Source organism: Lucilia sericata, unplaced genomic scaffold, assembly GCF_015586225.1.
Source record: "Lucilia sericata isolate MDLA Ls3-8-SP2 unplaced genomic scaffold, ASM1558622v1 Contig000285F_arrow, whole genome shotgun sequence".
Classification (NCBI taxonomy): Eukaryota; Metazoa; Arthropoda; class Insecta; order Diptera; family Calliphoridae; genus Lucilia; species Lucilia sericata.
This window is the reverse complement of record NW_023994310.1, coordinates 141,669-155,107: the sequence shown is the minus strand read 5'-3', so window position 1 is coordinate 155,107 and position 13,439 is coordinate 141,669. Positions and strand designations below refer to the sequence as shown.

Genomic DNA, 13,439 nt, shown 5'->3' with positions numbered 1-13,439 from the left:
AGTGCTGATCAGCAACTGATTTGATTTTGTTTTTCAAGTTGAGAGCAAACCAACTGATATTGCTCATTATAAAAAGAAGAAGAATTAAACCTATAGTGTATGTGTATCAACTTAGCGTCAGCAGAATTTTCTTACCCTATCACGCGTGCTATGTAATGGCAATCTTGCGCTCCTCTGGTTTAAAGTATCGACTGTAGTGAGTTCTACTTAGGGCGGGTTTCTTACTACTCAGTTAAACTAGGCTTAACTTGCTGTTAGATTAAACTCGGAACAAATTTAGGCGGACTTTAACCGATGATTGTGTTTTTCAGTTATGGATTTAAGTTCAGTTAACTTTGTTAGTATTGCCAACTTTTCACTCAAAAACATAAACAATGAACAGCTGTTTTTTGCAAATAATACATTTGTAAAATGAAAAATTTTGGAAAAATGTTAAATAAACATTTAAAACAATAATAAATAAAACAAAACAAATCAGAAAATTGCAATTTACTTAAAATATTAAGTTTTTGTTCTTCCGAAATCATTGTTTTATTGTTTTCGTTAATTGTGTCTTCTCACTTATAACTTAAGTTTAATTGGCCAATAACACTCAGTTAAACTAAGATAATAAGTAACGTTACTATTTACCGAAAAACACAAAACATATATTAAACTAGGTTTAACCAAAAGAATGCAGATTATCTTTATCTGAAAAACCCGGCCTTAGTCTGAAAAATAGCATATTATCTGGATCATAGACTTGTCTATTATTTAGACTATAGTGTAATTAGAACTTTAATCAGAAATCTAGTCTATAAGTGATCTGAATTATAATTTGGTCCATAGTCTTACCTACAGTCTGGACTATAGTCTAGTCTACAGTCTGGACTAAAGTCTAGTCTATAGTCGCGACTATATTTCTGTTCTTAGTCTAGTCTATAGTTTTGTCTTTAGTCTAGACTATAGTATGCACTACGGTCTAATCCACAGTTTTGTCTAGTCTAGACTATAGTCTGCACTATGGTCTTATCTATAGGCCCCTATTCTGCATTTCATTTCGAATCGAAATTTTCTCCGTTTGGCAACTTTGGTATTCAGCATTTCGATTCGACTCTCCGCCACATAAACAAAAACGTAGGTACGATTGTAACGCAGAATACATATATTCGTAAAGCATTGAAACGAAATGGAATTGCTTCTTCTTTTTCTCACGATTCAGTTTTTTTTTTTTTTGGAATACCTTTTTTTGATCGTTGCGTAACTGAATGCGTAAACGTAATCGAAATGCAGAATAGGGGTGATAGTCTTTAATTTGAACTGTTGAAGAAGTCTGAAGACTAATGCATACTATAGATTAGACTATATATAGTCAAGAGCTTAAAATTCACTATATTCCATACTATAGATTAGACTATAATCCAGTTTATAGTCTGAACTATAATCTAGTCTAGTCTGAACTATAATCTAGTCTAGTCTGAACTATATTATAGTATATAGCCTGAACTATTAATAGATATTATAGTCTGAACTATATATTAGTTTAAAGTCTAGTCTATAGTCTGAACTATTATAGTCTAGTCTTTAATCTGAACTGTTGCCTAATGTCTAGTCTATAGTCTGGACTATGGTCTAATCAATAGTCTGGACAATAGTCTAGTCTATAGGCTGAACTATAGTCTAATCTATAGTATGGAATATAGTGAATTTTAAGCTCTAGACTATATATAGTCTAATTTATAGTATGCACTAGTCTACAGACTTTACTATATAATCAAAATAGTAATCTATTGCTTTGAGCATAGTCTTGTCCATAATCGGTACTTAAATTATACAAATTTTTCGCAATTCCATAAATTTAGGTTAATTTTACCGTTTAAATTTAACAGCTAACCAACAATATTGCCATCTTAATATACCACACTCTAATACCATTTCCCCAGTTTTCCACACAAGTTTTTGTGGCAAAGAACTGCTTTATTATGATTCGGGAACATGTTTTTTTAACAACCCTGTCATTGAAAGGCAAAAGAGCATAACACAAAAGAAACAAGAAAAAAACAAATTTAGTTCATTTGGATACGTGTTAGTGAGCAAGAGTCATACACAACTAGTTCACAAGAAGAAAAATTAATAAATTTTTCAGAGTGCACGTTTAAGACAGGAAAACTAATTGCAAAATTATAAAAATAATTATTTAAAAGAAACAAAAAAACATAATGAGTGTTAAAGAATTTGAATTAGATTATAATAAATACATTAACTATGATGCCGAAACAAATATTGCTCAATGTTTGGTTCCCGAGTGTCACACAGTTTTCATAGGAAAAAAGAAAATTGGTTTAAAACGGCATTATCAGCAGGTACACAATATGAATATACAAGAAAATGATAATAGTGTTATACCAACAACAACAACGACAACTAACGCAACAAACCAAAATATTCACAATAGTCCGAACAATACGGACCCATCGCAAATGCAGTATAGCATTAAATATGTTAATGATAATAAACCGGCTAAAGGGAAACATGTTGAACATAATGATGGAGAAGCTAATGACGATAAAGGTTATCGCACATTCCTGGTGGCCGATTATGTGGATTACAATAGAGAAACCAATGTATCGAAATGTTTGATAAAGAATTGCGAAAGACCCATGAGTGGCCGTCGTACAGGTAATATTAAGAGACATTATCACAAGGTACACAATTTTGTTATTGTACACGATAACCAAGAGACATTACGTGCTATGGGTAAGGAATTAACAGAATATTATAATAATGACACCTATGCCGATACTAGAATGGAAGAGGAAATACCCGAGGAACAAATGGCCGATTTAGGGGATCAACAAACAACCATAAACTTTGAACAGTATATAGATTATGATCCCTTAATCAATAAGTCCTTGTGTAAGGTACCCGGCTGTAAAGCTTATCTAGTAGGCTTAAAACCTTTTAGCATTAAGCGTCACTATGGTCTGGTGCATAATTATGACATTGAATCGAATGGTGCTAAGCCATTTGATAAATCCAAATACAGTAAAATCTCCAATGGACAAGTAACCAATACATCTATTATTTCGGTAGATGATTTAGTATCTTATGATGTAAAATCTTGCACTTTTCAATGTTTATTTATTAATTGCAATCAGACGCTAGAAAAAGAGTTGGCCGTTGCTAAGCGTCACTATCACGAGAAGCATAAAATCATTATAGCCCGTGATTCGGATAATATACCACAACGTTTCTATCGCAAACGTAAACACCACGATATGTCTTCAACAAGTAATTTTGAAAATGAGTTTATGCGTGATGAGCCGGAATACATGGAAGAAATGTTGGAACCTACTTGTTTTATTAAAAATGAACTATTAAGTGATGATGAACAACAACAACAACAGCCCCATTCGTCTAAAAGAGCCAATTATAATTTAAACGATTATATGAAAGAAAGAGAATCATCAACTGCTTATTTTATTAAAAAAGAAAATCCCCCCGAAGATGAAAAACCCTATCAATATTTAAAACAAATACATTCCCCTAATATTCCAACAGTAGGCCTAAATAAGGCTTCATTTTATCAGCTATGTTTGGGCTTGGTAATAGAACGTGACATTTCCCTACAACTATTTGATGATGATAAATATTTTAAGCCGTTATTGGCTCCCTATGAACAGGCATTAGATTGTCAAATGAACGCCAACTTAATGGAAGAACTATTGCATAAGGCAAATAATATTATAGAGGAAGATTTAAAGGAAATATTTCAGAATAAAATAGTGTGTTTGGAATTATATGTTTTGAAGCGTGAAAATAAGTATTTTTTGGTATTTAATGTACGTTTTTTGGAACAGGAAAAAGTGGAAAATAAAGTAATTGGTAAGTAGGAATTGTTGATTATAACTAGTCCATATTCTGATCTATAGTCTGATTGATGTTGTCTTGACTATAGTCTCGTATATAGTATTGTCTATAGTCTAATTGATGTTGTCTTGGTCTATAGTCTCGTATATGGTCTGGTCTATAGTATTGACTATAGTCTAGTATATAGTCTGGTCTATAGTCTTGACTATAGTCTCGTATATAGTGTGGTCTATAGTCTTGACTATAGTCTTGTCTTTAGTCTTGACTATAGTCTGGTCTTTAGAATTGACTATATTCTGCTTTATACTCTTGACTATAGTTTGGTCCAAAGTCTTGACAATAGTCTGGTCTATAGTCTGATTGATATTGTATAATTTTTGACTATATCTGGTCCGTAGTCTTGACTACAGTCTAGTCTACTGTCTTGACTATAATTTGGTCTATATTCTCGACAATAGTCTGGTCAATAGTCTGATTGATATTGTATAGTTTTGTCTATATCTAGTCTATAGTCTTGAATAAAATATGGTCTATAGCCTTGACTATAGTCTGGTCTATAGTCTCAACTGTAGATATATTTATACTCCTGACTCTAGAACTATATAAAGTCTGACTCCTACCTATTGACTAGTCTATAGTCTTGACTATAGTTTAATCTATATTTGACAAATATAATTTATATAAAATTTAAAATAATTTTTTAGGATTTTTACCAATTAATAAAACAACTAAAATCATACCTTTTGCTGATTTTTTAAACAAATTTAACATTGATGAGCAACAAGTCTATATAAAAACCATTATGCCGGAACTACTAAATGATGAGGAAATCTATAATATATGTAATACTATATGTAGACATAATGCAAATATACATAATCATCCCATTTACGAACTACACATCATTTTAAGACAATTTCTACAAAAATACTCGACAGACATTAAGAATTGGCAAGAACTGAGTGAATACCAAGAAACTGAAAAGGATATAATAAAAAATCTAAAAGAATTTGGTCAATACTTAGAGAATTATCCAAATACTGAGGAAAAATTACCGGAATCGAGGCTTTTCTTTAAAGCCTTGCAAATATTTTGGAATTTAATGGAGAAACTTAATGGAGAACAATATGTGGCCGGTGATTTGTTTCGCGATTGGTTGTGTTGTGAATTGGAATTAAAAGGAGAACTAATGAAAAATAGCAACAACTATGCGGGCAAATTGTATGAAGATTTGTATTTTTGTAAAAATAATCTTCTAGAAATAAGTGAATTTGCAGCGGCTTTATATTTGGATGTAAGATTTAATTTCTTGGGTTCACGTTTATTAAGTGAGGAAAACATAAGTCAGGGCAAGGTAATTTAAAAGTTATAGATTAAAATATTTATAAACATTTTTTACAAATTCACTTTTTTCAGTTATTACTTTGTACTTTGGGTGAAAGATTCAATTATTATCTAACAAACAACAGTAATAATCCCTCACCCCAGGATGAATCGAATGACGATGAATATGCTTTGTTGACGCAACATATCAATGATACGATGCCTTTTAAAACCGAAATCTCTTTGGAGGATAAACTTACCAATTGTGTAGCCACAAAGCGAGAACCATTCAGTTTGGATATTTTAAAGTATTGGCATAATAATCGTCATGATATGGATGATATAAGGGAATTAATTAAAATTGTTTTAACTTTCCCCGCCTCCCAGGGGGTACTAAAATATTTGCAAACTAATTTTAGTGTTGCAACCAGAGACTGTAATGATAAATTTGATAAATGTTTTATTAAGTTTAATCATAAAATTTTAGAAAAAAATTCTAAACGAATATGTGAAAATTGAAAAGAAAATTTTAGTTGTAATGTTTTATTAAATGATATAGTAGTAGTGATTATTTAAAATTGAATAAAACTATAAAGGGAATAGAAAAAGAAACGATTTTTTTACTTAAGCCCATAGTGACAGCTATAGTGTTGAGAATAGTCTAGTCTATAGTCTTGTTTTAGACTTGTCTGCTTTGAAGACTCGTCCATAGTTTAGTCCATTCTTAGTTCATTATATACACTAAATTCTAATCTATAATCCATTCTGTAGGTTTTTTGTAAAGATATTCAAAAGTTTAGACTAAAGATTCGTCTAAAGTCTACCATATAGTCCAGTCTATAGCCTATTCTATACCTTATTTTTTAGGCTCTTCATTAAATAATTCATTTTTTCATTCATTTATTTACAACTTCCCGCAAAAATTCTATGTATTTTTTTTTGTTTACTTTAATCTAAAAGATTACAATTACGACCACAAACCACTGCCTATAAAGTATTTACATTTATTCTTTTGGTATTTACTTTCATATCTACAGCTTTTTCTTGTTTAACGTTAGCAGTTGTAATTGTATTTATTAGTTAAACAGCTACATTGCCTGATGTTATGTTAATAACATTGTTACCTCTCTTTCCCCCACCTACTAAACGAACTAGTTTATTTCTTCTGTGTTATGTTTATTATTCGAGAGTCACAAGCGTAAACACATTTTGACAACTCTGTGTCACGAGAAGATACATGAAAAGGAACACGAAAAAATACATACATATATAATTTATACAGTTCTTCTTTGTTCTTTCGTGTGTGAACAATTAACTAGTTCACAGAAGAAAATTTATTAAAATATAATAAAAAAAAAAAAGAAAAAACAAAATATCGATTAGAATAAAAAGTAATAAATAAAAACATGTCAATAAATAGAAAAAGTGAACAAACAATAAGCGGGGAAGATTATCAAATGAGTTTAGAAATGTTCAACAAAAATATCCCAAAGAATTTCACTCCTGAGTATGGTTTAACAACAACAACAACAGGCTATGAAAAATATACACACCAATGGACACGGCATTATCCGGTTAAAGAAGAACAGGAAAAAGTTATGGAAGACATGTTAGATATTCACAATAGTTATGACAATCACAATAGCAGCAACAGTGGTGGGGAAACTGATGACCCGCTAAAACAATATACCATACAATATGTTGATGATGATAATGATGACGATGATGATTATGATAATAATGACCCTTGTTATAATGATGAAGATGTTTGTAGGGAGAATAAAGGTTATAGAACCTTTTTGGTGGCCGATTATGTTGATTATAATCAGGAGACTAATATGTCAAAATGTTTAATAATAAATTGTGAAAAACCTATGAGTGGTAGACGTACGGGAAATATTAAAAGGCATTACGAAAAGGTTCACAATTTTGTTATAGTCCATAGAAATAATAAGGATAAGGAAAAACTAACAGATGAAACGGCATCGCAGCCGGCTTGTATAACCGTTAATTTGGATAAATATTTTGATTATGATCCTTTAACGAATAAATCTTATTGTAAAATGCCCGGCTGTAATGCGGCTTTAGTGAGTCGGAAACCCAACAATATTATGCGCCATTATAGTTTGGTGCATAATTTTAAAATAGGCGCCGAAGAGACAAATAAAGAAGTAACTAAATCTGATAGCTCAAGAGCGAATAAAGAACCCATAAATATTCCCTTGGAAGATTTAGTGGCTTTTGATGGGGAAAACAACAAAGCCCATTGTTTATTTATTACCTGCTCGGAGTTGTTAGAAAAAGATATCTTAAAGGTAGAGAGGCATTATAATGAAGCACATAAAGTTGTTATAGCACGTAATGGACAGAATGTACCAAATCGTTTTTATCGCAAAAGAATTTATCGTTATATTCACCAACCCTTTGAAAACGATCAGGAATATGTGGAAAATAAACTTAGAGAATATCTGCAACAAACGGATGTGTTTAACATTAAACAGGAGCAGGAGGATCAACCTCACTGCTCTAAACAAATAAATAAGCCTTTAATGCCACTGGGGAAAATGGGTTTTGGTAAATTTATTTTGCAGAACTATGTGGATTATGATCAGCTAAAGAATGTATCAAAATGTTTGATAAAACACTGCAAACGTTCCATGAGTGGCTGTTTAGCGGGAAATATTAAACGTCATTACCTAACCATGCACAATTTTGTTATTTTACATGGTTCACGTATACCTTTCGAAGAAATTGAAGAAATGTCCGATGTTAGGCGAGAACAAATAGAGGATCTGGTAGCCTACGATAAGAATTCCACTTATCAGTGTTTATTTATGAATTGTGGTGTTAATTTGGAGGATAATTTATTCACAATAAAAAAACATTATTTGGAAATCCATAAAATCATTATAATAAGATATTCGGATTATATAGTGCAGCGTAAACGTAGATATCGGGAACTGCAACAACAGCAGTTATCGGAAATGGAGTTTTATAATGAAGAGGCAACGACCACTTTGGGTAGTGACGACGATGAAACACAACAGACAAAAACCATAGATCAAGATACTGAAATGGAAATGGAAAAAGTAAATTATGGTAAAATGCGTGTGGAAAGATATGTCGATTATAATCAGGAGAAAAATCTATCCAAATGTCTAATAAAACACTGCAAACGTTCCATGAGTGGCTGTTTAGTGGGTAATATTAAACGCCATTACCTAACCATGCACAATTTTGTTATTTTGCATGGTTTACGTTCACCCTATCAAGAATCAAAGGATAAACCGTCCACAAAAGTTGATCTATTACCCTTTTATATGGAAATTTCCTCGCAGCAATGTTTATTTATTAATTGTAATCAAACTTTGGAAAAAGACTTATCCTTAGTAAGAAATCATTATCACGAAGTGCATAAAATAATTATAAACAAAGAATCCTATAAAATGGCTATGCCTACATTATATCGGGGAAAAGCATTACCGGCCACTGTTTCACACAGAAATCAAGAAAGTATTTTGCCAGATGAGGAGGAAGAAAATCGTAATTTAAGTTTAATGGAACAAAACCTTTATTCATCCACTATACGCTCTATGGTATTATCTTTAGGACGTAGAAGTATTGGCAAATTTAATATGTCCCAATATGTAGACTATGATAAAGAGAAAAATTTGGCCAAATGTTTAATAAGACATTGCAAACGTTCCATGAGCGGCTGTATAGTGGGTAACATCAAAAGGCATTACAAGAGAATGCATAATTTTGTTATATTACATGGTATACGTCTACCGAATGAAGAATTTCAAGAAATTTTCGATACCTCCATAATCGATGAACTGGTGGCCTTTGACATTGAATCCTCCAGCTTTCAGTGTATATTCAACAATTGCTCTCAAGTATTGGAAAAAGATTTACCCTCGCTAAAAATTCACTATTGTAAGGTGCATCAAGTGGCTATAGCCAAAGATCCTGAGTGTGGTATAAAAAGAAAGCTTCCACGTAGATATCATGAACTATATGAAACGTCTTTTGAAACTGAATTTCTAGAGGAAGAATCGTGTTCTGTAAGAAATGAATATCTAAGTGAGGAAGATGACCCAACAAATTATTTAGAGGAATCAATGAATTGTCCAATTAAAAAAGAATACATAAGTGATGATGATGATGATGATATTAAAAAAGCCAAACAAACATTTCCCATAATAACTGAAAATCCCTTAGAAAACAAACAAATATTGCCACCCTCAACAGTGAATGTTAACAACACTATTTTAAACCCTCTATCTACCGGTTCAAAAGAAAATTCTACAACCGTTAATATAGACCTAACTAAACAATCATTTCTCAACTTATGTTTGGGTTTGGTAATAGAACGTGATATGCCTTTGCACTATTTCGATGATGATAAATATTTTAAAACTTTATTGGCTCCTTACGAGCAAGTATTTGGTTGTAATATCAATGCTACTAAAATGCGGAATATAATGCTTAAAGCAAATCATTTAATTGTGGAGCAGTTGAGTAAAAGGTTTAGCAATAAAATTCTTTGCTTGGAATTATATATTTTAAAACGTTTTGGCAGTTATTATATGATAATAAATGTTCGATTTTTGGAGGAAGAAATTATATGTAATAAATTGATAGGTAAGTAAAATATACATATACTGAGCCTGAAATTCAATAGACTTAGGGCTTTAGGTGAAAGATTAGCGATTAAATTAAAATTAATCCTCAAAAGATGTTTTGTTTACACAAAATGCAAAAGTGTAAACAGCTGATGCAAAAAAAATTAATACAATTTTTATAACTATAAACATTAAAATGTTCTATTTATTGATTAGTATAAATTATGGACACTTCAAAATACATTTTTTGTTTTTAATTTAAGTTTTCATTAATTTTCATATTAAATTTACAATTGTCTTCTTCTTTTTTATAAAATATGCATTGTTTTGATAACAAACAGTGACGTTTTCTGTTGTTTTGTATGGCAACACTGCGAAGTTTAATCTTGTACTCAAAAACATCAAAGGGGATTAACATAAGATTAAATTTATTTTTAGATTAACTAATCTGATTATTAATTGGCATTTGATTGCCATCTCAAAAACCCGCTCTTATTGAATATAGTCTAGTCTATAGTCTAGTCAGTCGATCGTCTATTCTATAGTCTACTCCATATTATAATCTAAAATCTTTTTTATTTTTCAGGATCTTTCGCCATAACAGCGTCAATCCAACTTTTACCCCTTAATAAATATTTAAAAAAGTTCAGTATTGATGAGCAACAAGTCTATATGAAAACCATCATGCCAGAATTCCATAATGATGAGGAAATCTATAAAATATGTGATAACATCTGTAAACATAATCCTGATATAAAAAATCATCCTATATACGAACTGCAAACTATATTTACATCATTTATTAAGAAATACTCTCCGGATATTAAAAATTGGCAAACACAGAGTGGACACAAAGAAACCGTATTATTGAAAAAGAACATATCGGAAAATTTAAAAGAATTTTCAGAGTATTTGGAGAAAAATTGTGCTGAAAACGAAGAACAATTGCTGCCAGCTAAACACTTCTTTAAAGCGTTACAAATATTTTGGAATTTTATGGATAAATTGAGTGGAGAACAATATGTGTCGGGAGATTTTTATCGCGATTTGTTGTGTTGTGAATTGGGTTTAAAGGGGGAACATAATAAAAGTCAGAACTCCTATGCAAAGGAACTTTATGAGGAGTTTTGTAACTTCAAAAATAGAATCTTAGAATCTCGAGAATTTGTAGCAGCTTTGTATTTGGATGCCAGATTTAATTTTTTGGGTACACGTTTAATAGGAGATAATGAACAAATTAAAGGCAAAGTAAGTTATTAATTAAAAAATGTTATTAATTACTTATAGAATGATTTCCTCTTTCAAATAGTTATTTCTTTGTGAAATATGGGACAAATTTAAAACCTATCTACAGTTAAGTGAGAGTCCGGATAATACTTTATCAAATACTGAACTAAATAATGAGGAATTTAATGATGATGAATATGCTTTACTGACCCAACATATTAATGATACGATGCCCGTTAAAACCAATGTCAGCATACAGCATAAGCTATCAAATTTTGTACCCACAAAGAGGCAACCCATTAGCATGGATATTTTAAAATATTGGCATTCTAATTGTCAGTCTATGGAAGATATTAATGAATTGACGAAAATAGCTTTTACACATTCCGCTTCTCAATTTATTTTATTATATTTAGAAACAAATTTCTCTATATCATTGTTCGCAGAGGACGAGGATGAATTTGATAAGCTACTGATAAAGAGTAATCAAGAGTTATTGGAAGCAAATATCGTTTTAATATTGGAGGATTTGTAAAAAAAAACATGAATTAATTTATTTTATTTTTTAAGTACATACTTTACTTTTTTTAAATTTAACAAATAATTAAATTATTTTCTAAAAAAATATATTTATTTGCATTAAAAATTCAAAATTAATATTTTATTTGCGAGAAAAACAAATAGAAAAGTACAGATTGTGAGAAATCTGGCAATAATCTTTAGTGTAGCCTAAATATAGTATAATCTATAGTCTAGTCTATACTATCTATAGTCAAGTCTATAGTCTAGTCTATAGTATAATCTATAGTCTAATCTATAGCATATTCTATAGTTTCTATAGTCTAGTCTAGTCTATAGTATCTATAGTCAAGTCTATAGCCTAGTCTATATTCTAGCCTATAGTCTAGTCTATATTCTAGTCTATAGTCAAGTCTATAGTCTATATTCTAGGCTATAGTCTAGTCTATAATCAAGTCTAGAGTATAGTCTAGTCTATAGTCTGGTCCATAGTTTAGGCTGAAAAGTTGTCTTTTATTTGAATTTAACGCTTTTCTTAATATTATTCCCAATTACCAACACTTCCCCACTTAAGTTTCTCAAAGATTGGCAGTTCATTAGTGCTAATATAAACTAGGGTTCTATAATTGAAACGAAAAGTCAACTTTTCGACTTTTTGTATTTAGTTAAAAGTCGACTTTTCGACTTTTTCCATTTTATGAAAAGTCGATTTTTCGACTTTTCGACCTTTTTCATTTATTTAAAAGTCGACTTTTAGACTTTTCGACTTTTAGTATTTTATAAATGGTCGACTTTTTCCGACTTTTTTCGACTTTTTCCGACTTATTTCGACTTTTCGACTTTTTTTGACTTTTCGACTTTTTTCGACTTTTTCCGACTTTTTTCAACTTTTCGACTTTTTCCGACTTTTCGACTTTTCGATTTTTTACGACTTTTTGACTATTTTCGACTTATTTCGACTTTTTTCGACTATTTTTTACTTTGTTCGAGTTTTTCCGACTATTTTAGAGTTTTTGACCTCTTTTCCACTTTTTTAAAATATTCGACTATTTTCGACTTTTCGACTTTTTCCGACTTTTCGACTTTTTCCGACTTAGACGATAGTCGAGTTATCGACTTTTCGACTTTTTTCGACAAAAAGTCGATTGTTCGATTATTCGAAAGTCGATTTATAGAACCCTAATATAAACAGACTGACGAAAAAAAACTTTAGAAAGTTAAAAGAAAAGAGAACGAAAAAAAAAACAGAGATAAAAAATAAAAAAAGTCAATACAATTTAACAGCAGCATAGCCCAGAGATTCAAGTCGTTGCAAAATTCTCAATGTCGGCGGTTGAGCAAAAATAATACGGCGGCGGCTAACGGCCGCTGAAGCCGATGTTATAATATAAATTTTCACGGAGAAAAATTTCAAAAACTTCGAATTTTTGGGATATGCATTGCATAATTATATCTCGAAACAATATTTAAGCTTCATAGCAAATATAACTAATTTGTTGCACAGTCATTTGTTAAAAGCCTTTTATAGTTTTTTTTTTTTCAAGCCCTTAATTATAAATTTTTTATTTCCCTCTCTTTTGGAAACTGAATCTGCTGCTAAAGTTGACATATTTGATATATTCCTATATGTGATAAAATTCGAATGATTTGAAATCGACCGATTTGAAAGGATGTGATGAATTTCGATCAAGAAATGTTTTTTTATCTTCTTGCAAAATGCTACAGACAGCTATAAAAGAGAATTAATTGAAAGAATATGATTAAAGTCATAAAAACCGTATAAATTAAATATTTAATAAAAAAATCGTTTTTGTCGATATGAAATGGTTTTGCTTTTAAAAATGAATTTCATATTCAGTTTTAATTGTTTTTTTTTTTTAAATTTTATGAAATTGT

General features: G+C 30.6%; 2 protein-coding genes across 2 annotated transcripts; both read left to right on the top strand.

The window, feature by feature from the left end:
- Nucleotides 1-2,032: 2,032 nt before the first annotated feature.
- On the top strand, nucleotides 2,033-5,768 carry LOC119603255. The gene is made up of 3 exons (XM_037955234.1): nucleotides 2,033-3,864; nucleotides 4,554-5,203; nucleotides 5,266-5,768. The coding sequence occupies exons 1-3, from the start codon at nucleotides 2,199-2,201 to the stop codon at nucleotides 5,689-5,691; spliced, it is 2,742 nt and encodes a 913-aa protein (XP_037811162.1). The 5' UTR covers nucleotides 2,033-2,198; the 3' UTR covers nucleotides 5,692-5,768.
- A 694-nt stretch (nucleotides 5,769-6,462) lies between these two features.
- LOC119603254 lies at nucleotides 6,463-11,653 on the top strand. Its single transcript, XM_037955233.1, has 3 exons — nucleotides 6,463-9,816; nucleotides 10,384-11,045; nucleotides 11,107-11,653. Exons 1-3 carry the CDS (start codon nucleotides 6,579-6,581, stop codon nucleotides 11,557-11,559), a joined length of 4,353 nt encoding a protein of 1,450 aa, XP_037811161.1. The 5' UTR covers nucleotides 6,463-6,578; the 3' UTR covers nucleotides 11,560-11,653.
- The last annotated feature ends 1,786 nt before the right edge of the window (nucleotides 11,654-13,439 follow it).

Bases quoted from the DNA above. Each gene is read 5' to 3' on its own strand.
- LOC119603254 (XM_037955233.1), top strand. From the start codon at position 6,579: ATGTCAATAAATAGAAAAAGTGAACAAACAATAAGCGGGGAAGATTAT. The intron at 9,817-10,383 runs GTAAGTAAAATA...TTTATTTTTCAG, and splicing joins TATATGTAATAAATTGATAG to GATCTTTCGCCATAACAGCG. The intron at 11,046-11,106 runs GTAAGTTATTAA...TCTTTCAAATAG, and splicing joins ATGAACAAATTAAAGGCAAA to TTATTTCTTTGTGAAATATG.
- LOC119603255 (XM_037955234.1), top strand. From the start codon at position 2,199: ATGAGTGTTAAAGAATTTGAATTAGATTATAATAAATACATTAACTAT. The intron at 3,865-4,553 runs GTAAGTAGGAAT...ATAATTTTTTAG, and splicing joins AGTGGAAAATAAAGTAATTG to GATTTTTACCAATTAATAAA. The intron at 5,204-5,265 runs GTAATTTAAAAG...CACTTTTTTCAG, and splicing joins AAAACATAAGTCAGGGCAAG to TTATTACTTTGTACTTTGGG.